Below are 27,553 nucleotides of genomic sequence, written 5' to 3' on the forward strand. Positions count from 1 at the left end.
CTGTTCCAAGGAAGTGATGTCCTCAGGGCCGGGACACGAAGGATTTCTCATATTTGGTTTGCTGAGAGAAAATAGAGAGGTTTAGTGCAACCTGCCGCCCCCGGCCTGGTGTGGGATTGACGTTTTTGGTCCCTTTGGTTGACTCCCAAGCGCACGTGTGTGACATAGCCCCCCCCCCTCAACCCAGACCCATCGGGTCAGGCGTACCTGGCCGAGAGGTCATGACACCTTGAAAGGGCATTGGCATTGGCCTGCAGGTTACCCCGATGGTAAAGGACTGAAAACTTGTACGGCTGTAGGTCTAAGAATTGTCTCGTGACTCCTGGGTTTGACTCTTTGTGCAGGGGCGCATGGTCCCTCACCAGGGTGAACTCCGGCCCAAGAGATAGTACCCCAATTGGGTGATTGCCCATTTCCTCGTTAGGGCTTCCAGCTCCACTGCTGCATACGTTGTTTCGCGGTTCAACAGTTACCGGCTAACATACATGGCGGAGAGTTCAACTCCTTTGATGCATTGGCTCAACATGGCACCAAGACCTGTGTCCGAAGCATCCATCTGGAAGATAAATGGTAAAGAAAAGTTAGGAGTTTTCAATATTGAAGTTGACGTAAGGGCCTGTTTCAAGTCACTAAATGCATCTTTTGATTTAGCATCCCATACTACATGAATCTGGCACCTCTTGTTTGTCAGGTTCGTCAAGGGCGCCGCTGTTTCAGAAAAGCAGGGCACAAACCAGTGATAGTAACCCGCTAGTCCTAGAAAGGCTTGGACTTTCCGCTTGGTTCTTGGACGGGGCCATTTCAAAATGTTATTAACTGTGGCTTTACAATACCCCGGACCACTAGGTAGCCCAAATATTTGGCCTTTGTTAACCCAAGAAACATTTGGCTGTCTTCACTTAGCATCCGAATACTGCTTGTACCTGCTGTAGGTGTTCCTTCCATGTACTGGAATAGATGATAACATCATCCAGGTAGGCAGCACTGTATGAATTATGAGGCTGGAGCACTTTGTCCACCAGATGATGGAAGGTCGCGGGGGCCCCATGTAACCCAAATGTAAAGACATTCTGGCAGTGTCCACTAGGGGTACTAAACACTTTCTTTTCCTTTGCGGAATCCGTTAAGGGAACCTGCCAGTACCCTTTTGTCATATCGACGGTGGTCAAAAATTTAGAGTGCCCTAGTCACTCAAGGAGTTCATCCATGCGTGGCATCTTGGGAGTAGGCGTCAACTTGGGAGACCTGGTTAACTCCCGTCAGGCTTACTGACCAACACGATGCGACTGGACCAAGGACTATGACTCTCCTCTATTACACCTAGTTCCAGCATTCATTTGATCTCCAGCTCCACTTCTGCTCTTTTTGACTCTGGAAGGCAAAAGGGGCGTTCTCGGACTTTTACACCGGGCTCTGTCACTATATCATGCAGAACCAGTGAGGTCTGCCCCAGTTTTTCATTCACTACCTCTCAGCGTTGCTGGATTGTCAAATCAGGACCAAAGTTAAGATTAGATTTATGAGCAAAGAGTGAGCAGGGCTGTCCGGAGGAGGCGTCAGAGTCCCTGTCCTTCCACAGTTTCAGCAGGTTCATGTGGTATATCCGCTCACTCAGTCGATGGTTTGGCTTTAACCAAATAGTCTACGAGTCCCTTCCTCTCATTAACCTCATAAGGGCCTGGCCAATGGGCCAGTAATTTAGAATGTGAGGTAGAAACGAGGACCATGACCCAATCGCCCGGTCAGAACCTGAAGTGATGTGCCACGGTTGTAACAGAAGGCCTGAGCTGCTTGCACCTTTGCCATGTGAGTTTTTAGGATTTTATCGAATCTATCGCGTAACTACACAATATATTCTAATACAGTGCATCCGGAAAGTATTCACAGTACATCACTTTTTCCACATTTTGTTATGTTACAGCCTTATTCCAAAATGGATTAAATTCATTTTTTTCTTCAGAATTCTACACACAACACCCCATAATGACAACGTGAAAAAAGTTTACTTGAGGTTTTTGCAAATTTATTAAAAATAAAAAAACTGAGAAATCACATGTACATAAGTATTCACAGCCTTTGCCATGAAGCTCAAAACTGAGGTCAGGTGCATCCTGTTTCCCCTGATCATCCTTGAGATGTTTCTGCAGCTTAATTGGTGTCCACCTGTGGTAAATTCAGTTGATTGGACATGATTTGGAAAGGCACACACCTGTCTGTATAAGGTCCCACAGTTGACAGTTCATGTCAGAGCACAAACCAAGCATGAAGTCAAAGGAGTTGTCTGTAGACCTCCGAGACAGGATTGTCTCGATTCACAAAGCTGGGGAAGGTTACAAAAAAATTTCTGCTGCTTTGAAGGTCTCAATGAGCACAGTGGCCTCCATCATCTGTAAGTGGAAGAAGTTCAAAACCACCAGAACTCTTCCTAGAGCTGGCCGGCCATCTACACTGAGTGATCGGGGGAGAAGGGCCTTAGTCAGGGAGGTGACCAAGAACCCAATGGTCATTCTGTCAGAGCTCCAGAGGTCCTCTGTGGAGAGAGGAGAACCTTCCAAAAGGACAACCACCTCTGAGGCAATCCACCAATCAAGGCACCTGAAAAGGCACCTGAAGGACTCTCAGACCATGAGAAACAAAATTCTCTGGTCTGATCAGACAAAGATTGAACTTTTTGGTGTGAATGCCAGGTGTCACATTTGGAGAAAACCAGGCACCGCTCATTACCAGACCAATACTATCCTTACAGTGAAGCATGGTGGTGGCCGCTTCATGCTGTGGGGATGTTTTTCAGCAGCAGGAACTGGGAGACTAGTCAGGATAAAGGGAAAGATGACTGCAGCAATGTACAGAGACATCCTGGATGAAAACCTGCTCCAGAGCGCTCTTGACCTCAGACTGGGGCGACAGTTCATCTTTCAGGAGGGCAACGACCCTAAGCACACAGCCAAGATCATAGGAGTGGTTTCAGGACAACTCTGTGAATGTCCTTGAGTGGCCCACCCAGAGCCCAGACTTGAATCTGATTGAACATCTCTGGAGAGATCTTAAAATAGCTGTGCACCGACGCTTTCCATCCAACCTGATGGAGCTTGAGAGGTGCTGCAAAGAGGAATGGGCGAAACTGGCCAAGGATAGGCGTGCCAAGCTAGTGGCATCATATTCAAAAAGACTTGAGGCTGTAATTGATGCCAAAGGTGCATCGACAAAGTATTGAGCAAAGGCTGTGAATACTTACGTACATGTGATTTCTCAGTTTTTTTATTTTTAATAAATTTGAAAAAACCTCAAGTAAACTTTTTTCACATTGTCATTATGGGGTGTTGTGTGTAGAATTCTGAGGAAAAAAATGAATTTAATCCATTTTTCAATAGCTGTAACATAACAAAATATGGAAAAAGTGATGCACTGTGAATACTTTCCAGATGCACCGTATGTTTGTGGAATGGAGGACCTCTTCCTCCCAGCATTCCTTTAATATGTCTAATATGTCCTGGGGCTGTCATCCATATAATAATTCAAATGGTGAGAACCCCGTAAGGGCTTGTGGGACTTCCCGGTATGCAAAAAGAACTAGGGGGAGGAGCTGATCCCAGTTCCTTCCATCCTCACTTACCACCTTACAAAGGATCTGTTTGAGGGTCTGATTTAACCGCTCCACTAAACCATCGGTTTGAGGTTGATACACCGAGGTTCTTAAATATTTTATCCTCAGTAACTTAGCTGTTTCCCTGAACATTTCTGAGGTAAAGGGCATCCCTTGATCCATCAGGATTTCTTTAGGGATGCAGACTCACGAGAAAACCCCTACTAACACCCGTGTGATAAATTTAGAGGTAACTGAGTGCAATAGAACAGTTTCAGGATATCGGGTAGCATAATCCACCATGACCATTATGTATTTATGGCCCTTGGCCAAGGGTTCTAAGGGTTCCACCAGGTCAACCCGACACGGTCGAAAGGGACATCAATCAGGGACAGCAGAATGAGAGGAGCACCATCCCTTCTGGGAATCTGCTGCAGTTGAAACTCCAGGCAGAACACGCAAAAGTGGCGGACCTCCTCGTTGATTCCCGGCCAAAAAAATCGTAGCTTGATATACTCCAGGGTCTTTTTGGGCCTAGTTCACAGACTTGTCACCAATAAGTTTGTGGGATAAGCAGCAGTGACCACACCTCTCCTTTGTGTTCAGCCACCCAATATAGGAGGTCATTATTTATGACAAAGTGAGGACCCTGTGGCATAGGATACTGAGTACGGTGACCGTTTATCAGAACGACAGCATTTTTTACAAACTTAAGGAAGTCATCATTCCATTATTCCCTTTTAAAAGAAGCCAGAGTCTGCCTGAATTGGAAATACAGTTGGGAGAGATGGTCAGAGGGAACACACCACCTCCCTGTCTCCATGCCTCCACAGACCCCTATCTCCCCGCCGGAACACAACCGCTGCAGGTCAGAGGGTTCAGGGGTTTGCTTCATAGTGTGGCGATGAGGCATTGCGATAGAGACGCGAGAATGTCCGGGTTCACAGGGGTCCTTTTCTGATTCTCCCGGATATGTTCTCAATGATTGTATGAACTCGATTAACGAGGCCATGTTCTTAATTGGCTGACCCCAAGCCAGCTGTTTGAGGTTGGACGGCAGTGCTCTGAGCAGTAGGGCACACGCCACCGGCTCGACTATTTGTCGGGTGCTATTGAGGTCTGGTTTTAACCAGCACCCGAATTTAGTCCATAATTGTGTGGCCTGGGAGGTAGTTGGCAGCAGGGAACTGAACTCCCACTGCATCATTCTCCTTGGCTGCCAGCCTGGGGTACTCCCACAATTATTAGTGGTTAATCCCTTTGTGGGAGCCTGTGGAGTGGTCCATTCACCCGGGAAGCTATACTTAGTCCACCGTGTGTTCCCTTCTGAACCCAGCCCTAGTCTGTAGGCCCTTCATCTACGTGCCCCGGGTACTTTACTTTAGCAAGTTGGTTCCCCCAACAAACACCAATCGACCCTCAAGCGGAAATGTGGGACCGATAATCTCCCACCTGTCTCCACAGTGCTCAGTTAATCGACTGGTGTGTCCGGGATCTTCTAGGGTCCATCTCCTGTTTTCTTAAGGAGGAAATCCTCCAGACAACGTCAATGTGAAATAAACGACAGGACACAAAACAAAGCTTTGGGGTATCCACCCGTATAGTTTCCATAGCTGCAAAAGGCTTTTAGTTGAGTACAATGTGTACAGGTTGGAGTCCAAGCTACAACTAATTAAGTATGAAGAATGATGGTTTTTAATAGTCTGTTCCCAGGAAGTGACATCCTCGGGGCAGGGGCAGAAAGGATTTCTCATATTTAGTCTGCTGAGAGAAAATACAGAGTTTTAGCACAACCTGCTGCTCCCCGGCCTGTTGTGGGATTAGCGTTTCCTGGACCCTTCGGTTAACTCCCAAGCACACGTGTGTGACACCTTCATTGGCTGGTTTATTTTAAGAGTTATATGATTGGTGATCTAACATAATCTGTAACTGGAAAGTACTGATATTGATTTTCCTATCTGAATACCTAGCTATCTAAATTTTCCTGACTTAACAGACAATGGGGATGTCTTCATTTAGAACCACTCCTGCATGATCTGCAATACCAGAATCAAACCTAGATCCAGTGGAGCAAAAACCACATAACAACAGCAGCATTCCCAAGTATCTGTTTAACATTCAGCTGACAACCTCAGATGAGGAAATGTAACATATACCAAACTGACAGAAACAAGGCCATACAGTAATCCCTCGCTATATCGCGCTTCAACTTTTGCGGCTTCACTCTATTGTGAATTTTATATATAAGCATATCTAAATATATAATACGGATTTTTCGCTGCTTCGCGGGTTCTGCGGACAATGGGTCTTTTTACTTCCTGTTTATGCTTCCTCAGTTTGTTTGCCCAGTTGATTTCATACAAGGGACGCTATTGGCGGATGGCTGAGAAGCTAACCAATCAGAACATGCAGTTAAGTTCCTGTGAGCTGAATGGCTTAGCGACGGAGCGCCGAATTCGATTCCAGGTTAACCAGGAAGTCTCGTCTCGCTCATTCAGTATCAACGTGTGTCACTGTGTAAAGAGTTAACTTTTGTGCTCTTTTGTGTTTATCTTTGTGCATAGTCAAGCCCTTCATTATGGCTCCAAAACGATCTGCTCCTGCTACTGCTTCAGGGGCCGTGCCCAAGCGTCAACGGAATATGTTAACGATTGCCGAAAAGGTAACTGTTTTGGATATGTTGAAGGAAGGGAAAAGCTACACCATTGTAGAACGCCATTACAGCATCAATGAGGCTACAATTCTTTTTACTTTAAAAGTAGGAAAGGAATATAAGATCTACAGCTGCAGTGTCCTTTTAACCAGGGTGCAAAATGAGTGGTAAGTGGACGTAATAAAGCAGTAGTCTGGATGAAATCTGCTTTAGGGATTTGGATTGAAGACTGCTGGAAAAAGAACAGCAGCAGCAGCAGCAGCAGCAGCAGCAGCAGCAGCAGCGCTACACAATCACCAAAAGAGGCACCTTTAAAAAGGGGGCGGTGGTTGGAAGGGGGTAACTCGTGGAAAGACGCTTGTCACGAATGGATCTTGTATAGGTCGGTGGTACTTATTATAAAAAAAAAGCGTGCAGAGTGGAAAACCAGGAAAGGTTCTTAAAAGAAGAAGAAAGAATCAAAGGAAAAGACAGGAGAAAAAAATGTGTCATAAAAATTCAGAAAAGGTCGTCATGTGCATAAAGTAGTTGAAGTGATCTGTAATTGGCCAGTCAGGCAGTGATTCAAAGTGATCTATGATTGGACGACGCCAGCAGGGAGTGAGCTATGATTGGCTGGCGCTGGCAGTTATTTAAAGTAATCTTTGCTTGGCTGGCACAGGCAGGAATTTAGGTATCTATCCATCTGTCTATCTTTTCTTTGAGTAATGTGGGGATATCTTTATTTTTAACTACTCCTAGACTCTCTGCATTACCAGGATCAAGCGTGAAGCCAGGGGGTGAAACTCCTCATTTCTGAAATACTTTTCCCAAACATCTATTTAATACTCAACAGACAACCTCAGATGAGAAAGTCTACCAGATATCAAACTAACAGGTACAAGGGCATATACAACAATGCAATACAAACAACAGTCAACATCAAAAAGCAAATTCAAGTTAGTAGGCACCGGCGTAGGAGGGGGTAACTCGTGGAAAGATGCTTGTCACAAATGGGACTTGTCAAGGTCGGTAGTACTTATTAGGAAAAAAAAAATAGCATCCAGACTGGAAAACCAGGAAAGTTTGTTGAAAGAAGATGAAGGAAAAAAACAAAAAGACAGGAGAAAAAAATGTGTCATACAAATTCACAAAAGGTCCTTATTTGCATAAAGTAGTTGAAGTGATCTGTGAATGGCCAGTCAGGCATTGATTCAAAGTGATCTGTGATTGGACGGAGTCGGCAGGGATTTTAAGTGTTCTGTGATTGGCTTGCTCTTATAGTGACTTAAAATAATCTTTGATTGGCTGGCACAGGGAGGGATTTAAGTATCTATCTATCTATCGATCTATCTATTCTTTCTTTAGTCAATAGGCTGTGTATTTTGTACTACTCCAGGACACTCTGCAGTACCAGGATCAGGCCTGGGTCCAGGGGGTGAAACCCCTCATTTCTAGAACTCTTTTCCCAAACATCTGTTTAACTTTTTAAACTATTTGCCCCCTTCCTGATTTCTTATTCTTTTGCATGCTTGTCACACAAAATGTTTCTGATCATCAAACACATTTAACCATTAGTCAAATATAACACAAGTAAACACAAAATGCAGTTTTAAATGATGGTTTTTATTATTTAGGGAGAAAAAAATCCAAACCTACATGGCCCTGTGTGAAAAGTAATTGCCCCTTGTTAAAAATAACCTAACTGTGGTGTATCACACCTGAGTTCAATTTCCGTAGCCACCCCCAGGCCTGATTACTGCCACACCTGTTTCAATCAAGAAATCACTTAAATAGGAGCTGCCTGGCACAGAGAAGTAGACCAAAAGCACCTCAAAAGCTAGACATCATGCCAAGATCCAAAGAAATTCAGGAACAAATGAGAACAGAAGTAATTGAGATCTATAGGTCTGGTAAAGGTTATAGAGCCATTTCTAAAGATTTGGGACTCCAGCGAACCACAGTGAGAGCCATTATCCACAAATGGCAAAAACATGGAACAGTGGTGAACCTTCCCAGGAGTGGCCGGCCGACCAAAATTACCCCAAGAGCGCAGAGACGACTCATCCGAGAGGTCACAAAAGACCCCAGGACAACGTCTAAAGAACTGCAGGCCTCACTTGCCTCAATTAAGGTCAGTGTTCACGACTCCACCATAAGAAAGAGACTGGGCAAAAACGGCCTGTATGGCAGATTTCCAAGACGCAAACCACTGTTAAGCAAGGCTCGTCTCAATTTTGCTAAGAAACATCTCAATGATTGCCAAGACTTTTGGGAAAATACCTTGTGGATTGATGAGACAAAAGTTGAACTTTTTGGAAGGCAAATGTCCCGTTACATCTGGCGTAAAAGGAACACAGCATTTCAGAAAAAGAACATCATACCAACAGTAAAATATGGTGGTGGTAGTGTAATGGACTGGGGTTGTTTTGCTGCTTCAGGACCTGGAAGGCTTGTTGTGATAGATGGAACCATGAATTCTACTGTCTACCAAAAAATCCTGAAGGAGAATGTCCCGCCATCTGTTCGTCAACTCAAGCTGAAGCGATCTTGGGTGCTGCAACAGGACAATGACCCAAAACACACCAGCAAATCCACCTCTGAATGGCTGAAGAAAAACAAAATGAAGACTTTGGAGTGGCCTAGTCAAAGTCCTGACCTGAATCCAATTGAGATGCTATGGCATGACCTTAAAAAGGCGGTTCATGCTAGAAAACCCTCAAATAAAGTTGAATTACAACAATTCTGCAAAGATGAGTGGGCCAAAATTCCTCCAGAGCAATTTAAAAGACTAATTGCAAGTTATCGCAAACGCTTGATTGCAGTTATTGCTGCTAAGGGTGGCCCAACCAGTTATTAGGTTCAGGGGGCAATTACTTTTTCACACAGGGCCATGTAGGCTTGGATTTTTTCTCCTAAATAATAAAAACCATCATTTAAAAACTGCATTTTGTGTTTACTTGTGTTATATTTGACTAATGGTTAAATGTGTTTGATGATCAGAAACATTTTGTGTGACAAACGTGCAAAAGAATAAGAAATCAGGAAGGGGGCAAATAGTTTTTCACACCACTGTAGCAAATGAGGTGTACGGCCAGTAAAAGTGGTTGACAAAAAAAAGAAAGAAAGAAAGAAAGAAAGAAAGAAAGAAAGAAAGAAAGAAAGAAAGAAAGAAAGAAAGAAAGAATTGGAGCTTAATTATTCATTAAAGCCAACTTACATTTTAAGCACAAAGTTGGCTAAAGTGAATGGCATGATACTGAAGAACAGTGTATTCTTACTACCTCTGTTATTTACTGAATTATCTGCCATTTAAATCCACAGATAGGTAATAATTTGCTTAGGCATGCCTATGTGTCCCTTCTCAGTGCTCTAATCCATATATTTAGTTACTTCTTATGCTATGAGTGTTCTGGGATGTCAAATATTATTTTACTGGTTAGTTTTCTAAAAATGCCAGTCCGTCACCTACAGCTACAGTAAAACACAATGCCTTTAAGAGCAAAATACAATGGGTCACCTGACAGGATTGACAACAGGAAATAAATTGCTTTATGGTGCTACTTTGTTCAGCTGTTCTGACTCTCTAGTCATTAGAAACCATTAATCTCACTTATGAAAGTAGTCATTTCCAATTAAAGTAGATTAACAAATGCAAGAGAGAAATAGTACAAGTAACTTTTCTTTTATTTGATTTATAACAAAATGACTCTCATTAAACACAAGCAGAAACACACAGTATACCCTCAAGCACTGTTTTGATATACACTATCAAGCTTCTAAAACAATTGTTGATGCTTACTGGACATTTCAACACATTTTGTTCAAATGCTTTTACTGTTTTACTCTCATATCAATTAAAGTTCGGAGATGTTGTTAAACATTCTCTATGGAGTTAAGTTGAGATTCTCATTTTACGATGTTCATAACATAGCTGAAAGTTGATTTTAGTATGGTGTCCGTTATCTGTGTTAATCAAAGTCTATTTTCACATTTTAAAATTACAATTTTTATCGTAAAATTATCTTGTTGTTTATTTTGCAATGTGTAATTCACCTAGATGTCTACCTACTAGAAAGAGAGAATATCTTACTAGTAGTTTCCAAAATATCCGCATTGAATGCCAATGCCTATGTGCAATGGTGACTTCTGAAAAAACTGGCCTCTCTTTATCAAACAAGTTGGTGCAGTACTTATTCTCACAACCTTCACAAACAGTTTGACCAATGTCCAATGATAACTGCCTTAGAAATTGTTAATTTTAATGTAACCAGGATTTCTACAGTCTGTTACATTTAGTCATGGGACCAGGCCTATTGATTTTGCAAAAGTTGTGCACGAGTAATTTTTAATATGCATAATTTAATTAAATATGCAAGTATAGACATACGGAGACACACAAGATTGCTTGTCCTCTCAGAGCATAGGCTTGATGATGAAGAGAAAGAAATGAACCCACACAAACACACGTCGGTCTGACAAGTGTGATGTGAACAGTGGCATTAAGCCACTCTGTGCCAATCTGTCTATCTATGCAGCTTATTTACTACATTTGCCCCAACATGTTTACTTTGAAATTAAATATTATTAAGTTGTTCATTTGATTTGATTTCCTGTTCATTATATTCTACATTTATTGTGTGTATAATAAATATTGTAGAAGTTAATGTACTTGATTCTTCATTATTGCACAGTGCAATCAGTTGCATTGTATTGTAAAATCTTCCCTTAGGTCAGGGGTACCCATATATATATATACTGTGTATATATGTCATATCATATATGCTCCAAAAAATGCTGAGTCTCTTATTGTCGCCGGTCTCTAATAAGCGCTGGGCTTCAGAGGGGACGTGGCCAAATAGTAGTCGGTCCACATCCAGCTCATACCCTCCCAAACTATTTTTTTTTTCTTTTTTTTCTTTAGTCGATATAAATTGGAAGCCTAACTAGATCACAGCCAGAGTTTTGCAGTAGCTCTTGCGTTTGATCGTGGTGCGGGATGACCGGTGTATTAGCAGAAAAGAGATCTCAGACTGGCCGCACTGTATGTCAATCAAGTGGCAAATGCCATAGGGAGAATACATGATAGACTAACGTTTAAAAAAAATTTTTTTTGAATGCAACACGATCTACCTACACTGCCTTTGTGATCTACTGGTCGATTGTGATCGACGCATTGGGCACCCCTGCCTTAAGTGATTTACTGCATTATAACTAAAATGTAATTTACTAGTACTGTTTGGACCGTTCCATCCCGATTTTGCTTTTACAATTTGACTAGTATCAAATGTTTAATTTAAACAATTATTTCAGCTACTGATATAAACTAGAGAAAGAAAACATATTTATCATATTTCACAAAATGTGCGAGTCAGCAATAACACCTCTAAGACCATCAGGTTGAGCACAGGGGCACCACAAGGGTGTGTGCTCAGCCCATTGCTCTTCACCCTGCTGACCCACGGCTGTGTACTATCTACCGTTCCAGCCACATTTTCAAGTTTGCGGACAATGCAACCGTGGTCGGCCTCATCACCAACAATGATGAAGCCAACTACAAGAACAAGGTGAGCCAACTGGTCCAGTGGTGTAAAGACTACAATCTCTTCCTGAAAGTGGGAAAGACCAAAGAGATTGTGGTCAATTTCAGGAGGGGCCATTCACAGCATCCCCCACTGACCATCGCTGGTGTAGCAATGGAAAGGGTGAGTAGCACCAAGTTCCTGGAGACGTACATCTCAGAGGACCTCTCCTGGTCAGATACCACCACATCACGGGCCAAGAAAGGTCAAACCTGTCTCTACTTTCTACGCAAACTGAGGAGAGCACAAATTCCATCCCCCATCATGTGCTCTTTCTCCCGGGGCACAATTGAGAGCATCCTCACTAACTGAAACTAACTTGCCTTTCCCGAGGTTTCTTCCATTTTTCCCTAAAAGGTTTTTTTTGGGAGTTTTTCCTTGTCTTCTCAGAGAGTCAAGGCTGGGGGGCTGTCAAAAGGCAGGGCCTGTTAAAGCCCATTGCGGCACTTCCTGTGTGATTTTGGGCTATACAAAAATAAACTGTATTGTAATAAACTGTATTGTAATCTCTATGTGGTATGGAAGCTGCACTGCCTCCTGTAGGAAATTCCTGCAACGCATAGCGGATGCGGCTAGTAAGATCATTGGTGACTCACTGCCCTCCCTCAAGGACATTTTCTACACCTGTCTCATCCGTAGAGCCATCAGTATTGCTGGTGACTCCTCCCACTCCCTTTTTAGCCTCCTCCCCTCAGGGAAAAGGTACCGGAGCCTCCGGGTCTGCTCCACAAGACTGTCTAACAGCTTAATCCACCAAGCTGTCAGGATGCTGTCCAGTACCTTCCCCCCTTGCCCCCTGCCCCTGGACCGTAACAAAGTCACTATCTACCAAGTACCATACCTCAGCTGGCATTATATAAGGACTCAATATTACATCTGCTACTAACTGTCTGTTTTTTTGTACATCTCATAAGCTACTCTATAATGCACCTTCTCATTTTTTTTTACTGTAATTGGCTTTTGCACTAATGACTATTGCATATTGCACACAGGTCTACTTTACCAGTTCTAATGTTATTTATCTTATATGTTATACTTTATATCTTTTTATATTTTATTGTACTACGAAGTTGAGAGAGAAACAGTATTTCGAATCTCCTGTAGGTTCTGCACATATAGTGAATTGACAATAAAAGGCTATTTGATTTGATTTGATTGATGTTCTTTATATGAGTGTTACAATTGTTAATTTCTCACTCCTCATTAGGGTTTAGAAATCCTTAAAATTTGTTGGCTCTAAGACTCTATTTAAGAAACAATTTTATAAATACTACAACTGTAAAAGTAATACTATTTATGGAGCACCGCTTCCATGCTCATATCATATGACAAGTATTCAAAGCAACACAAAAGGAATAGAAAAACAGATAGAAATGATCTATAGTAACATTCATAGCAATAGTAAGTAAAAATGAGTAAAAAAATCTGTTTAACCTATATCTTAATTGATGCAAACTAAAACAAACCTTTTTTAATGTATTTGTGTGTGCCTCACAATTTCTAAATTGAATAAAAAGTCATACAATGCCACAGAGAAGCCAGGGAAAATGGAGACAATATGGTGATCATGTGGCTAGATCTGGCCAATGCATATGACTCAGTCCTCATGATTTGATGAATGAGATACCAGCAAGATTGTCTCTGCAGGAGCAATGCCATCTGAGTAGCAAAGATCAGGAGTTGGAATCATCGCCATTGGCTGTAAAGCAACATGACAAAGGCCAACCAAGTCTGGGCTTTTTATCTCCCCATTGGTGTCTATATGGATGACATGACAGTGACTACTGAGTCAGTGCCAGGAGACAGATGAATCCTGTAAGACTTTAAAAGAAGACAGGATGGCAAAGATACAGATCAAGCCAACCACTGCAAGTCACTAGTGTTAAAGTAGGGTGGAGTCATAGACAAATCCCACTTTCACATAGCAGGCACAAACTCCTTCTGTCACAGAGGTAACTGTGAAAAGCTTGGGTAACTTTGGAATCAGTTTCAATGAAATTGTCTTAAATATGAATACCTGCATGAAACTAGACAGATTTTTGATAAGTGTTAGCAAGACGTTTAAAGCATGGGTTTATCAACATAGAATACTGTCCTGATTCCTGTGACTTTATGAATTCCCCTTTCCATCACTATAGATTTAGAGAGGAGAGTCAGCCAATTTCAAATGAGTTAGCTAAGTCTGGACAGAAACTTAACCAACCTTGCCCATTATTATACGTCTGTAAACTGAAATCCTCTTTAAATCCCCACATGAAGGAGTTGAAAGAATTGTGTGCAAGGAAAATGCTGTAATATAGAGACTCAGCTGACCATAAAGTCAATAGGGCAAGTTCAGACATTAAGGCCAGCAGGAAGTAGAAAGAATGAGCTGCATTTGATCTGACAGAAAGAAGTATGACTGGTATGGGAAGTGACTAGAGGATTGGCTGGATTGAAACTTTTGCAATCTCACACATTGACAGGGCCCTGTGAGGAAAGTTAAAGAATAAAATGAGGATAGCTGTTGAGTAGAAGGAAACATCCTGCAGCACAGAAGGAATGAGACTACAAGGCAACTGGATAAGGTGGGACCAAGCAATAACATGTAAAAAGAAAAATGATGTGGGCCTACATTTGTCAGGCAGAATCACACTGCATTAACTCCTTGGTCCAAGCGATTTATGATTTCCTATCTAGTCCATCAAACCTGCACAGCTAGGACTTTTTGGAAACTTCAGCTTTTCCCTTATGCCAGATAAGAGGGATCTTATAACAACACATTTTGAGAAATTGTCCAAAGTTTCAGGATGAAGGTCTGTATCAATGGCAGTACAAGCAGGTGCTTAGAACCATTGCAGAAGCTGTCAGCAATGGGATTAACAATAGCTAAAGGTTGAAGCCTGTGAAGCCTTCCGTAACCTTCATCTGAACTAAGAGAAGCCCAATAAGATAATAAAAATAGCCATTGGACTACTAAACACATTTCAGGACTGGGGCCTGACAGTGGGTCTTGGCAGACAACTCAGATTTCCCAAGCACATTATAGAAACAACTCTCAGTCTTGACATCATCATCATGTTAGAATCAACAGGAGTCTTTATTTTGCTGGAACTTAGCATGCCATGGAGATGTAAAAGTTGATCTGAGCATTCTGTTTTTATTGCTTAAATCAGCCATCTGTCTCTTTTTTGCGTACGTGTCAGGTAGACCCTTAAAGCAGAAGTTGTTGTTGTCTTATTTTTGTTTTTTTGTGACAGACTTGCCTGAAAAGGAAAAGCTTCCCAAAGTCAACTCATTGCACCCTGTCTTTTGATAGACAAGCAGAAGCTGTCCTTGGTCAACTTACCACATCCTGTCTTATGACAGATGCCCGTATGAGTAACTTTTTTACTGCAGCAAACAGATTTTAGTCCTTAGTAGCCTGTAAGAAATTAATTTTCTTTCACATAGAGAATGCATGGAGGAGGTATTTGAGCAGAAGTAAGAGATAAAGAAGATGGCCTTGTTAGCAACTGCCATAGACAAGACTGGAGGGCTAGATATCAGCCAGTAGAGGTGTTCATAGAATTTGCAGGAAACTCATTCTGTAAAGCCTATACTGAACTTGATATTAAAGCAGAGACTAGGATGAAGGCAATCTATAGCAACACACAGACTTGGGAGAGAGCCTCCAGATGTCTCTGGACTAAGAGAGAGGATCTGAGGGAGGCTGCTGCTAGGGAACATGTTGGGGTGTGATCTATCTCTGGTGGCTGGCTAGTGCAAGTATTATAATGTTGAACTACCTGAAACAGCTAAGAACCACTGGTACATTTATGATGATATGTCCTAGCTAAGCAGCAAGAGATGTTTCAGTAAAACAGTACATTTCATGTTGTCCACAATAAACAGTACTGTAAGACATTTAAATGCCTTTGTGCTCTAAGCACTATGTGCATTTGAGATTATTCTGAGCTGTGCCTTGATGTAATAATGTGCAGCTTGTCAGACCATCTTTGTCTAACTAGTGTGTTGTGTTTGAGAGGATGATGGTTAGTTTCTTTTTCCAACTCATGAATACATATATAATAACTGTTAAAACTGTGCATTTCAGTACAACAATAAAATAAGGTTCAGTATTTTTAAGATTTGAAAAACTTGCATTCTGAAAGATCCCTTTGCTATAATTGAGTTACATTTTTTGACACTGAAATATATGTGTAAGTAAAGTATACAGTATACTTATAACTACAGCACACATTAAAATCGACATGTTCAGTTTATGGTAGATATCTCAATATATAAGATAGCCATCTATGTTTTTAAGATACCTCAACATAGGAAAAAAGAAAGTCCATGCTTCGCTTGCCCCAGTAATCACCGGTATCAAGATGCAGTCGGTATATGCCTGGCAAAAATTTTTTGCTGAGATCTGACCATTGCCAGGGGCGACACTGAAATAAAGAATAAGATTTTCTTAGTGATGGAAAAAAGAACCAGTGGTTACAGTGGATATAATGTAATAGCCTAAGCATATTATTGTGACTCAGTTTTTATTATTATTATCATTGAAATTCTGAAACACAAGGAGATGCTCTTGAAGATTTGCTCACATTTTCTCAATATCTACTAAAGGTACCATAATCATACCTTGGATTTTAAAAAATTGATTGTTTTAAGATATTTAATTTTAAAGTATTTAATAGTTTTTCACTGATTAACACAAAAATCAATAATGTGACAATGAAAACCTATTTTAGTTGTACATAGCTTTCAACATATACTGTATTACACTCTGAAAGAAATATTCATAGCTTTTTTAAGTATTCTCGCTCGTCCAAAGTTGGTTCTTGAGTTGTGCCTGATGCTGCAGGGGTAGACTGCTACTCACTGGGTCAGATGGGTTTAGAATTATATGCTATTGCACAGGAATTTCCACTTCAATCAAAATTTAGTAGAGACACTTTGGGTTAAATTACAGCTATGAGCCTTTATGTATCAGTTGATCTAATAGGTACACTCCTAATGATTGTGGTCTGTACTTGTTATAATTTGTGAAGCTGCAGATTCTGGGTTAAACCGAATTTTTAAAGTCCCTCCATATTTCATTAATTGTGTTAATGGCTGTTTTTTATTTTTTACATTGGTTGCAGTAATACAGCTTTGGACACAATTGGCTTCTGTTATATTATGACTTTTTTCTTTCCATTCTGCATGAAAACATGAGATGAAACATTTTTCTCAGTCACCACTACTATGTGCATGGGGTAAATTAAGTAACATATAAAAAAATTCACTTTTGGGTGGCGTATTCCTTTAATGTTCTTTCAGTAATTGTTTTCTTTTTCTTGTCTTCCATAAAAAGCCCTTTTTTACCCTCTCCATTTTTTAAAATTTAAGTTAAATTTTATATTATTTTAAATTAAACATAAATATAAACTAAAGTTAAATTAAGTTTAATATACTTTGGGAAAATTTTCAATTCCCTGGGATTTTTTTTTATATCCTTCACATGAATTGTGCTTTTTTAAATAGCCTTACCTTGGATTTTATTTTAATGTTCCTTTATCTTCATATTGTAGTATTGTAAGGGACATTAATCAAAAAATGCAAGTTAAATGCTTTATTTTGACACATGGGGACACCTTTTAGAACTTTGGAAAAATTCAACTCAACAGTCTTACCAATTCTATTAACTCACATTCTGCAAAATAACACCAAGTCAAGGTTTGATGATCCCTAATGTCCTTCTCTCTAATACACTACTGTTAGGGACACATAAATGTGCCAATGGGTTATTGTTTGCACCAAAAAAAAGCCAGGAGATGAAAAAAGCAGGAGAAGTGGCCAAGCAAAGCTAAAGGTCAATACTATGATAGCAAACAAATTCAGGCAGTCAGAAAACAGGAGCAAGACATACTTGAAAGTCAAATACCAGCTTGGAGAAAGTGATAACAACAATTGACAAGATTGTTGAATCCCCTGAGGGATTGTTCCATTTGCAATCAGCACCGTTTTTATGTCATTATATCCTCTGGTGTCATCACAACTGACTTTCAAAGTACATGTGATGGGACCCAAAATGGGAACAAATAAATAAGATATGACAGTAACAAAAACAACTTTATAAATTCAAATCCAAGCATGAAGTAAATGGCAGAAATAAAATCCCCACATGCCAAAACTCTAAAATAAACACAACTTCTTCTTTTGGCTGCTCCCGTTAGCGGTTGCCGCAGTTGATCATCTTCTTACGTATCTTTCTGTCCTCTGCATCCTGTTCTGTTACACCCATCACCTGCATGTCCTCTCTCACCATATCCATAAACCTTCTCTTAGGCCTTCCTCTTTTCCTCTTGCCTGGAAGCTCTTTCTTTAAATCCTTTTCCCAATATACAGAGCATCTCTCCTCTTCGCATATCCAAGCCAACGCAATCTCACCTCTCTGACTTTGTCTCCTAACCATCCAACTTGAGCTGACCTTCTATTGTACTAATTTCTAATCCTATCCATCCTCATCACACCCAGTGCAAATCTTAGCATCTTTGACTCTACCACCTCCAGCTCTGTCTCCTGCTTTCTGGTCAGTGCCACCATCTCCAACCCATATAACATAGCTGGTCCCACTACCGTCCTGTAGACCTTCCCTTTCACTCTTGCTGATACCCGACTGTCACAAATTACTCCTGACACTCTTCTCAACCCATTTCACCCTGCCTGCACTCTCTTCTTCATCTCTCTTCTACAATCCTTATTACTGTGTACAGTTGATCCCAAGTATTTTACCTCATCCACCTTCGCCAACTCTACTCCTAGCATCCTCACCATTCCACTGACCTCCCTCTCATTTACACACATGTATTCTATCTTGTTCCCATTGACCTTCATTCTTCTCCTCTCTAAAGAATATCTCCACCTCTCCAGGGTCTCCTCAACCTGCTCCCTACTATCGCTACAGATCACAATGTCATCAGCAAACATCATAGTCAGCAGGGATTCCTGCCTAATCTCATCTGTCAACCTGTCCATCACCATTGCAAATAAGAAAGGGCTCAGAGCTGATCCATGATGTAATCCCACCTCCACCTTGAATGCATCCGTCACCCCTACTGCAGACCTCACCACTGTCACACTTCCCTCGTACATATCCTGTACAACTCTTACGTACTTCTCTGCCACTCCCAACTTCCTCATATAATACCACAACTCCTCTTGAGGCACCCTGTCATATGCTTTCTCCAGGTCCACAAAGACGGAATGCAACTCCTTCTGGCCTTCACTATACTTCTCCATCAACATTCTCAGAGCAAACATTGTATCTGTGGTGCTCTTTCTTAGTATGAAACCATACTGCTGCTCATAATCATCACCTCAATTTTTAACCTAGCTTCCACTACTCTTTCACATAACTTCATGCTGTGGCTCATCAATTTTATCCTCCTGTAGTTACTACAGTCATACACATCCCCCTTATTCTTAAATTTTGGCACCGGTACACTTCTCCACTTCTCAGGCATCCTCTCACTTTCCAAGATTCAATTAAACAATCTGGTTAAAAACTCCACTGCCATCTCTACTAAACACCTCCATGCTTCCACAGGTATGTCATCTGGACCAACAGCCTTTCCATTTTTCATCCTCTCCATAGTTGTCCTTTCTTCCTCCTTGCTAATCCGTTGCACTTCCTGATTTACTATCTCCACATCAACCAACCTTCTCTCTGTCGTTCTCTTCATTCATCAGCCTCTCAAAGTACTCTTTCCATCTGCTCACACACTCTCCTCGCTTGCGAATACGTTTCCATCTTTATCTTTTATCACCCTAACCTGATGCACATCCTTCCTGGCTCAGTCCCTCTGTCTAGCCAATATGTACAGGTCCCTTTCTCCCTCATCATACACATTTTCTTTAGCCTTCACCACCTCTTTCATCACCTTGCACCCTATCTCCTTTTACTCTTGTCTACTTTCTGCATCTCTCTGAGTATCCCACTTCTTCTTTGCCATCCTCTTCCTCTGTATACTCCCTTACTTCCCCATTCCAGTACCAGGTTTCCTTTTCCTCCTTCCTCTGTCCAGACGTCACACCAAGCACCTTTCTTGCTGTCACCTTTACTACATCTGCTGTAGTTTCCCAATTGTCTGGTAACTCTTCCCTACCAACCAGTGCCTGTCTCACCTTCTCCCTAAACATAACCTTGCAGTCCTGCTCTTTCAACTTCCACCATTTGATCCTAGGCTCTACCCTCACTCTTGTCCTCTCCAGTCTTCAATCTCCTTCAGATTATCTCTTCTGCATAGGATGTAATCTACCTGTGTGCATCTTCCTCCACTCTTGTACGTAACCCTATGTTCCTCCCTCTTCTTAAAATACATATTCACCACAGCCATGTCCATCCTTTTGGCAAATTCCACTATCATCTGACCTTCTTCATTCCTCTTCTTGACACCATACCTACCCATCATCTCGTCTCCTCTGTTCCCTTCACCAACATGTCCATAGAAATCCGCTCTAATCAACACTTTCTGTCCCTTGTGTACACTGTTCATCACTTCATCCAACTCACTCCAAAAATCTTCTGTCTCATCCGTCACACACCCAACTTGCAGGACATATGCACTAACATTCATCATCACACCTCCAATTTCTAGCTTCATAATCATTACTCTGTCTGACACTCTTTTCACCTCCAAAACACTCTTGACAATACTGTTCCTTCAGAATAACCCCTACCCCATTTCTCCTCCCATCCACACCATGATAGAACAATTTGAATCCACCTCCGATCCACTTGGCCTTACTCCCCTTCCATTTAGTCTCTTGCATGCACAATATATCAACCTTCCTTCTCTCCATCATATCTGCTAACTCTCTCCCCTTACCAGTCATATTGCCAACATTCAAAGTTCCTACCCTCAGTTCCACTCTCTTTACCTTCCTCCTCTCCTCCTGCCTCCGTACACGTCTCCCCTCTCTTCTTCTCCTTCTTTGGCCAACAGTAGCCCAATTTCCACCAGCACCCTGTTGGCTAACAGTACTGGTGGCGGTCATTGTTAACATAGGGCTCGACCGATCCGGTATGGAAATTTGTATTGTTGTGCGCATATTGATTTGGCAAAATGGATGTCCTTTGTGACGTAACCCCTCCCCCATTTATCCATGCTTGGGACCAGCACTAAGAAACTGGTTTGTGCATCCCCTGTGGCTGGGTTAAAATAAATCTAAAATAAACACAACACACATGCCAATATGGCTAATATTCAGTTACTTAGTAATTTATTCCATGTGTCTAGGGTTCTATGTGGGAAGAATAACATTCTAACATTTGTACAAATATACACTTGACAAGTTTACACATATGTTGTCATTTTCTTGTTGAAATTTGTAACTAATTACACAAGATGTCTCAAGCCAAATGGAATGAATTCTTATAGAATAAATAATATGATATGTATATTAATGTATAGCTAGTTTATAATAATATGAAGACTTCTTTTGAATTAACTTCATAAAATTTTGTGTTGATCAGGGGAAAAAATGTGTCTATTAACTAAATCATTTTAATCAATTTTCAGCATTCCAAGTAACCAGAGCCTCTGCCTGTAACAATGGTGGAGACAGGAACCAAATTTGGATAGGACCACAGTCTATTATATTAAAAAAACAATGGGATATGAGAGGAAAGTCAGAGTCTCAGGACAAAACAAAAGCCAAATGGGAAGAATGTGTAAATACTAAACAAAAAATGACAGAGCCAAGACTAAACTCAGTCTCCCAGAGCCACAAGACAACTGAACTAACCACTTTGCAGCCATACAGCCTTGAAAGAAAAACCCCAAATAATACATATAGGTTTTGTATTTTAATACAACAAAAGATAGAAATTCACATGACAGGTAAATGCATATTTTAATTGGTGTACAGTTCAAGACACTCCATAGGATGACTCATTTTTAATTTTACTTATTAAAGACACTTTTTAAAATATGTATAAAATATATTAAAATTTACTTCAGCTTGTAAGATGTCTCCAAGTGTGGTCTCCCAATATATAAAGTAGTTTTCACATATATTTTTACACTTCATTGGAAAAATTATATATTAATTAATTCACTCTTACTTACTCTCCACTTAACACTTTCCAGACTGTAATATGAGATGGAGTTTTGTCTTTACGAAACAGTTCAAATTTCAGATTGGTGGCAGGAGCAGCTTTAGTGATATCAACAGTTTCATCATTTGGTGCAATGTCTGTAGTGATATAAATATTTTCAGAATTTGATATTATCTAAAAATGCAAAAGCAAGGGAAAAAGGATTAAATTGTGCATTCAGCCAGACATTTGAAAAAATTAAAATGAAACTGAGCTCCTTCTCCCTGCAGAGTCATACACAGAGAATATATAACAAATAATAATAAAATATAATATATAAATAAAAATAAATTAGTTGTAGTGCCCTCTTGCATGAGGTATTACTTTAGTTTAGCCAGCAGCAGCACATTTGCAAGCTAGCACACACCCATTTCCTAGGTGCCCATCTGGGAGCAGAGAAGATGTTAGAACGGATTGATTGGCCAGAAATTAATGAGGAGGCCCCTACTTTTTGGGCTTCCTAACCAGAATGTCAATTATGTCATATTTATTGGAAGGACCCTCTTGTTCATATCCCGCTCATCAACATACTGTTTAAGCACCTAGGAATTGACATTGCAGGACCCCTTGAACCCCCTGCGCGTGGTCATAAATGAATTCTGGTGATAGTTGACTATGCTACAGTCCTAATTCTAAAAGAGAATATGGAAAAGTCTCACTATTATGACTGTGGTACATTTCTTCAGGAATTCAAACCATGGTCCTTATTCCCATTTCCCACTGTAAATTTCTGGCACATTGGCAAGGGTCATATGAAATTAAGTAAAGGAAGGGGCTGGTCGATTATCTGGTTAAACTACTGAATCGTCAGCCAACCATGTCAATTTGTTGAAACTGTGAAAGGACAGGGAGCCTGATCCCTACTCCAGATAACCTTGTTCATTATTTGCTCAGAACACAAGACTTAATTTTAGCAAAAATTTGACACCCAAGCAATGACAAGAGCTTGAAGCAGCCATCTTGTCTGCCCCAGATGTGGTGAATGAGTGATCTGGAACAACATTCTAAAATGACATCATCACTAAAACTTGGGTTATTGCCCAAAAATACCAGTATTGCCTTCTGGAGGCAAAAAGAGCAGAAGTGAAGCTTGAGATCAAGAAAATGCTATATCTTGGTGTAACAGAGGAATGTTTTAGTCCCTGGTCTAGTCCCATTATCTTGGTCCCAAAGCCTGACTGAAGTTGAAACTTTTGCAACAACTTCCACTGACTTAATCAATTCAATGATTACCCGATGCCATAAGTGGATAAATTCCTTGAATGGCTTGGAAAGGCTTAATATTTGACCACACTTGACATGACGAAAGGGTAATGGCAAATTCCTTTAATGGAATTTGCTAAGGAGAAGGCCATGTTTAGCACCCCTAGCAACAGTATCGTGCTCTCCCATTTGGAGTGCATGGGGCACCAGCAGCGACTTTCCAGTGTCTGGTGGATAGAGTGCTCCGCTCCAACAATTTGTATAATGCCACCTATCTAGATGACATTGTTATTTATTCCAGCACATGGGAGGAACATGTGAAGCAGGTCCGTGGGATCAATCTCAAGACAGGTTATTTTGGGTTACTTTGGAGGCTAAGTATTTAGGCCACTTAGTGGGCAGGGGTACGGTCTGACTACAATGTTCTATAGTTGATGCCATCATGAAATTGCTCTATCCGAAAACCAAGTAGCAGGACCAAGTCTTCTTAGGTTTAGAGGGGTACTACCAGTAGTTTGTGCCTTGTTTTTCTGAGAGGACAGCGTCCTTGACTTATCACACAAAGAAGTGGGCCTCTAACACGGTGGTATGGGATGTTAATACAGAAGCCGCATTCCATGACTTAAAACACCTGTGCTAATAACTCATGATTTTACTTTGCCTTTTGTCTGACAGGCGGTGCTGAGCCAAGGCACCTTTCGTCTTGAACACCTTATCATATTCCTGAGCCAGAAACTATTGGATCTGGACACCTAATATGCAGTGGTGGAAAGAGAAATCTTGATGATAAAGTGGGTTATTAACTTGCTGAAGTACTATGACGGACCATGCACCCTTTCAGTGGATGGCACTTCATGAGGAATTTAATGTGCACGTCATTAGGTAGCTCTTGGACCTTCAGCATTAGCCACCAATATTACACAGTGTACCTTGTAGTCCTTACTCACATCAATAATGGCAGTCGTAAGTGTATGTAGTCCTTCTCCATTTATATCAGCAGCCTCGACTGTTAATTTATATTTAGCTGCTTTCTGTAAAATACAAAAATATCTGAAACCTTATTAGCCAAGAGTAAGCATGTGATATAAAAATGCTTTTTTACAGTTTTTTTGGAAGATTTTCATTTACATAGATACAAATGCGAATGTGAATTAATTAAAACAGTACAACTATAACAATTGCTTGTCATTTTGAATGTATGCTTAAAATTTTTTTACGTTACATTTAATTTATTTAAACATTTTAAATATTTAAGTTCAAAATATTAGATCATTATTTAAAATGTTCCAAATTTAAACAGTTAAGACCAAGGATATGTCCCCAAAAGCTTGAACACTTCAGAGAAATTGAAACTTTTATTCATGAGAGATGTAGTGAAATGGTAAATCTTAGATACCTGTAGACTTTTTGAATAACAATTAGATTACTTGTACTGTGAGTTCAAAAGTTTCACATACTGACATTGGAAATGCGGACTTATATTTTCCATTCTGATTGCTGCTGTATGCCTTACTCTTACTCTGGACAGTACTGCCTATTAGCAATTTCTTCATTGATTTCAGATTTTTTGTGATTATGAGTATGTTTAAAGAAAATGTATAGTATGCAATTCATCCATCCCCATGTATGTCAAAAACAAGTCACTTTTAGCAGATTATAAAACCTGTGAAATATTAATCCTCTGGAAAGTTTTTTAAGGCAAGTTAGAAACAGGCCTAATATAATTGAGTGTGATATACTGTAAATGTTTACCTCTTGATCCAGACCTGGTGACATCACACTAATGGATCCAGTATCTGGGCTGATGGCAAACATATGTGAATTTGGAATAGGTGGAGTTTGACTTAAAATTGAATATTTAATCTTAGCATGGTCGGTATTTGGATCATCTTTATCTATGGCAGTTACAGTCATAAATGTAACACCTGCGAATGAAAAATGGGAAATAATGAAATCAGTACATTACATATAGCTTTTCAATTTCAGTTCAGTTCTTTTTTTTTTCTTGGACTCTTCCATTAAAAATATGATGTCAGTGGGTCTAAAGGACTTCAAAAACAAGAGTAAATAAAGCTTACAATAAGTTCACAGTCCTGTATATGTGGCTCACATAAAATGGTAATAAATGGGCACCTGGTGTTGATCCTTCTCTCACTTTTCCTACAAAGGTTTTGCTGATAAACTCAGGTTTGTTGTCATTTTGATCAATTACAGTTATAGTTATGGGCACAGGATCTTCTGCTACAGTGCATCCGGAAAGTATTCACAGCGCATCACTTTTCCCACATTTTGTTATGTTACAGCCTTATTCCAAAATGGATTAAATTCATTTTTTTCCTCAGAATTCTACACACAACACCTTATAATGACAACGTGAAAAAGGTTTACTTGAGGTTTTTGCAAATTTATTAAAAATAAAAAAAACTGAGAAATCACATGTACATAAGTATTCACAGCCTTTGCTCAATACTTTGTCGATGCACCTGTGGCAGCAATTACAGCCTCAAGTCTTTTTGAATATGATGCCACAAGCTTGGCACACCTATCCTTGGCCAGTTTCGCCCATTCCTCTTTGCAGCACCTCTCAAGCTCCATCAGGTTGGATGGGAAGCGCCGGTACACAGCTATTTGAAGATCTCTCCAGAGATGTTCAATCGGATTGAAGTCTGGGCTCTGGCTGGGCCACTCAAGGGCATTCACAGAGTTGTCCTGAAGCCACTCCTTTGATATCTTGGCTGTGTTCTTAGGGTCGTTGCCCTACTGAAAGATGAACCATCGCCGCAGTCTCAGGTCAAGAGAGCTCTGGAGCAGGTTTTCATCCAGGATGTCTCTGTACATTGCTGCAGTCATCTTTCCCTTTATCCTGACAAGTCTCCCAGTTCCTGCCGCTGGAAAACATCCCCACAGCATGATGCTGCCACCACCATGCTTCACTGTAGGGATGGTATCAGCCTGGTGATGAGTGGTGCCTGGTTTCCTCCAAATGTGACGCCTGGCATTCACACTAAAGAGTTCAATCTTTGCCTCATCAGACCAGAGAATTTTGTTTCTTATGGTCTGAGAGTCCTTCAGGTGCCTTTTGTCAAACTCCAGGCAGGCTGCCATATGCCTTTTACTAAGGAGTGGCTTCTGTCTGGCCACTCTACCATACAGGCCTGATTGGTAGATTGCTGCAGAGATGGTTGTCCTTCTGGAAGGTTCTCCTTTATCCACAGAGGACCTCTGGAGCTCTGACAGTGTGACCATTGGGTTCTTGGTCTCCTCCCTGATTAAGGCCCTTCTCCCCCGATCGCTCAGTTTAGATGGCCGGCCAGCTCTAGGAAAAGTCTTGGTGGTTTTGAACTTCTTCCACTTACGGATGTTGGAGGCCACTGTGCTCATTGGGACCTTCAAAGCAGCAGAAAATTTTCTGTACCCTTCCCCAGATTTGTACCTTGAGACAATCCTGTCTCGGAGGTCTACAGACAACTCCTTTGACTTCTTGCTTGGTTTGTGCCCTGACATGAACTGTCAACTGTGGGACCTTATACAGACAGGTGTGTGCCTTTCCAAATCATGTCCAATCAACTGAATTTACCACAGGTGGACTCCAATTAAGCTGCAGAAACATCTCAAGGATGATCAGGGGAAACAGGATGCACCTGAGCTCAATTTTGAGCTTCATGGCAAAGGCTCTGAATACTTAAGTACATGTGCTTTCTCAATTTGTTTATTTTTAATAAATTTGCAAAAATCTCAAGTAAACTTTTTTCACGTTGTCATTATGGGCTGTTGTGTGTAGAATTCTGAGGAAAAAATGAATTTAATAAATTTTGGAATAAGGCTGTAACATAACAAAATGTGGAAAAAGTGAGGTGCTGTTAATACTTTCCGGATGCACTGTCTCCATTATTTGAAACTGCATGTACTGTAAGCTGTCAAAAAAAACTTACTTAATATACATATATATATGGGTGCGTAATGTATTTTATCAAGCTCTGCATGCAAACAAATAAAGAGACAGAAGATGAAAACCACATATTCAGACTGCTTTTCTCAGTCCAGAGGTTCAGTCACTAGTAACCAAGCACTGGTTTTATCCATTTCGAATAGTCCTGCGAGGGGCAAATCAGCACCTGGTCCAGTTATGGTATAGTGTACAATGGATTCCTTCGACTTGCTGGATTTGATCTAAGACAAATAGATTGAGGCATCAATTCATACATCAAAAAAATAAAAATCGTTGATGAAAATCCACTCGATCTGAGAAAAAAGCCACTGATTGCAAACCTTTAATGACATTTTTGCAACATACACTACATATACTATAAACCTGAGCCAGTTGCTTGGGAAAAGCACCTCTCCGATTTTTAGGGATGTTGATCGTTGGGATCACCTTGGTGTCTTTCACTTCCATTTTAGGAAGACATTGGAAAATCAATTTTTCAGAAAAAGAAAGC

General features: G+C 40.7%; 1 protein-coding gene across 1 annotated transcript; it reads right to left on the reverse strand.

Annotated features, from left to right (window-relative positions):
* Positions 1-519: 519 nt before the first annotated feature.
* LOC120534869 (B-cadherin-like) lies at positions 520-24,890 on the reverse strand. The gene is made up of 5 exons (XM_039762384.1): positions 24,867-24,890; positions 24,044-24,145; positions 21,883-22,046; positions 16,090-16,212; positions 520-556 (listed from the first exon to the last, which is right to left on the reverse strand). Exons 1-5 carry the CDS (start codon positions 24,888-24,890, stop codon positions 520-522), a joined length of 450 nt encoding a protein of 149 aa, XP_039618318.1.
* Between the last annotated feature and the right edge of the window lie 2,663 nt (positions 24,891-27,553).

The sequence above is a fragment of the Polypterus senegalus genome, chromosome 9 (assembly GCF_016835505.1).
Source record: "Polypterus senegalus isolate Bchr_013 chromosome 9, ASM1683550v1, whole genome shotgun sequence".
Lineage (NCBI taxonomy): Eukaryota > Metazoa > Chordata > Cladistia > Polypteriformes > Polypteridae > Polypterus > Polypterus senegalus.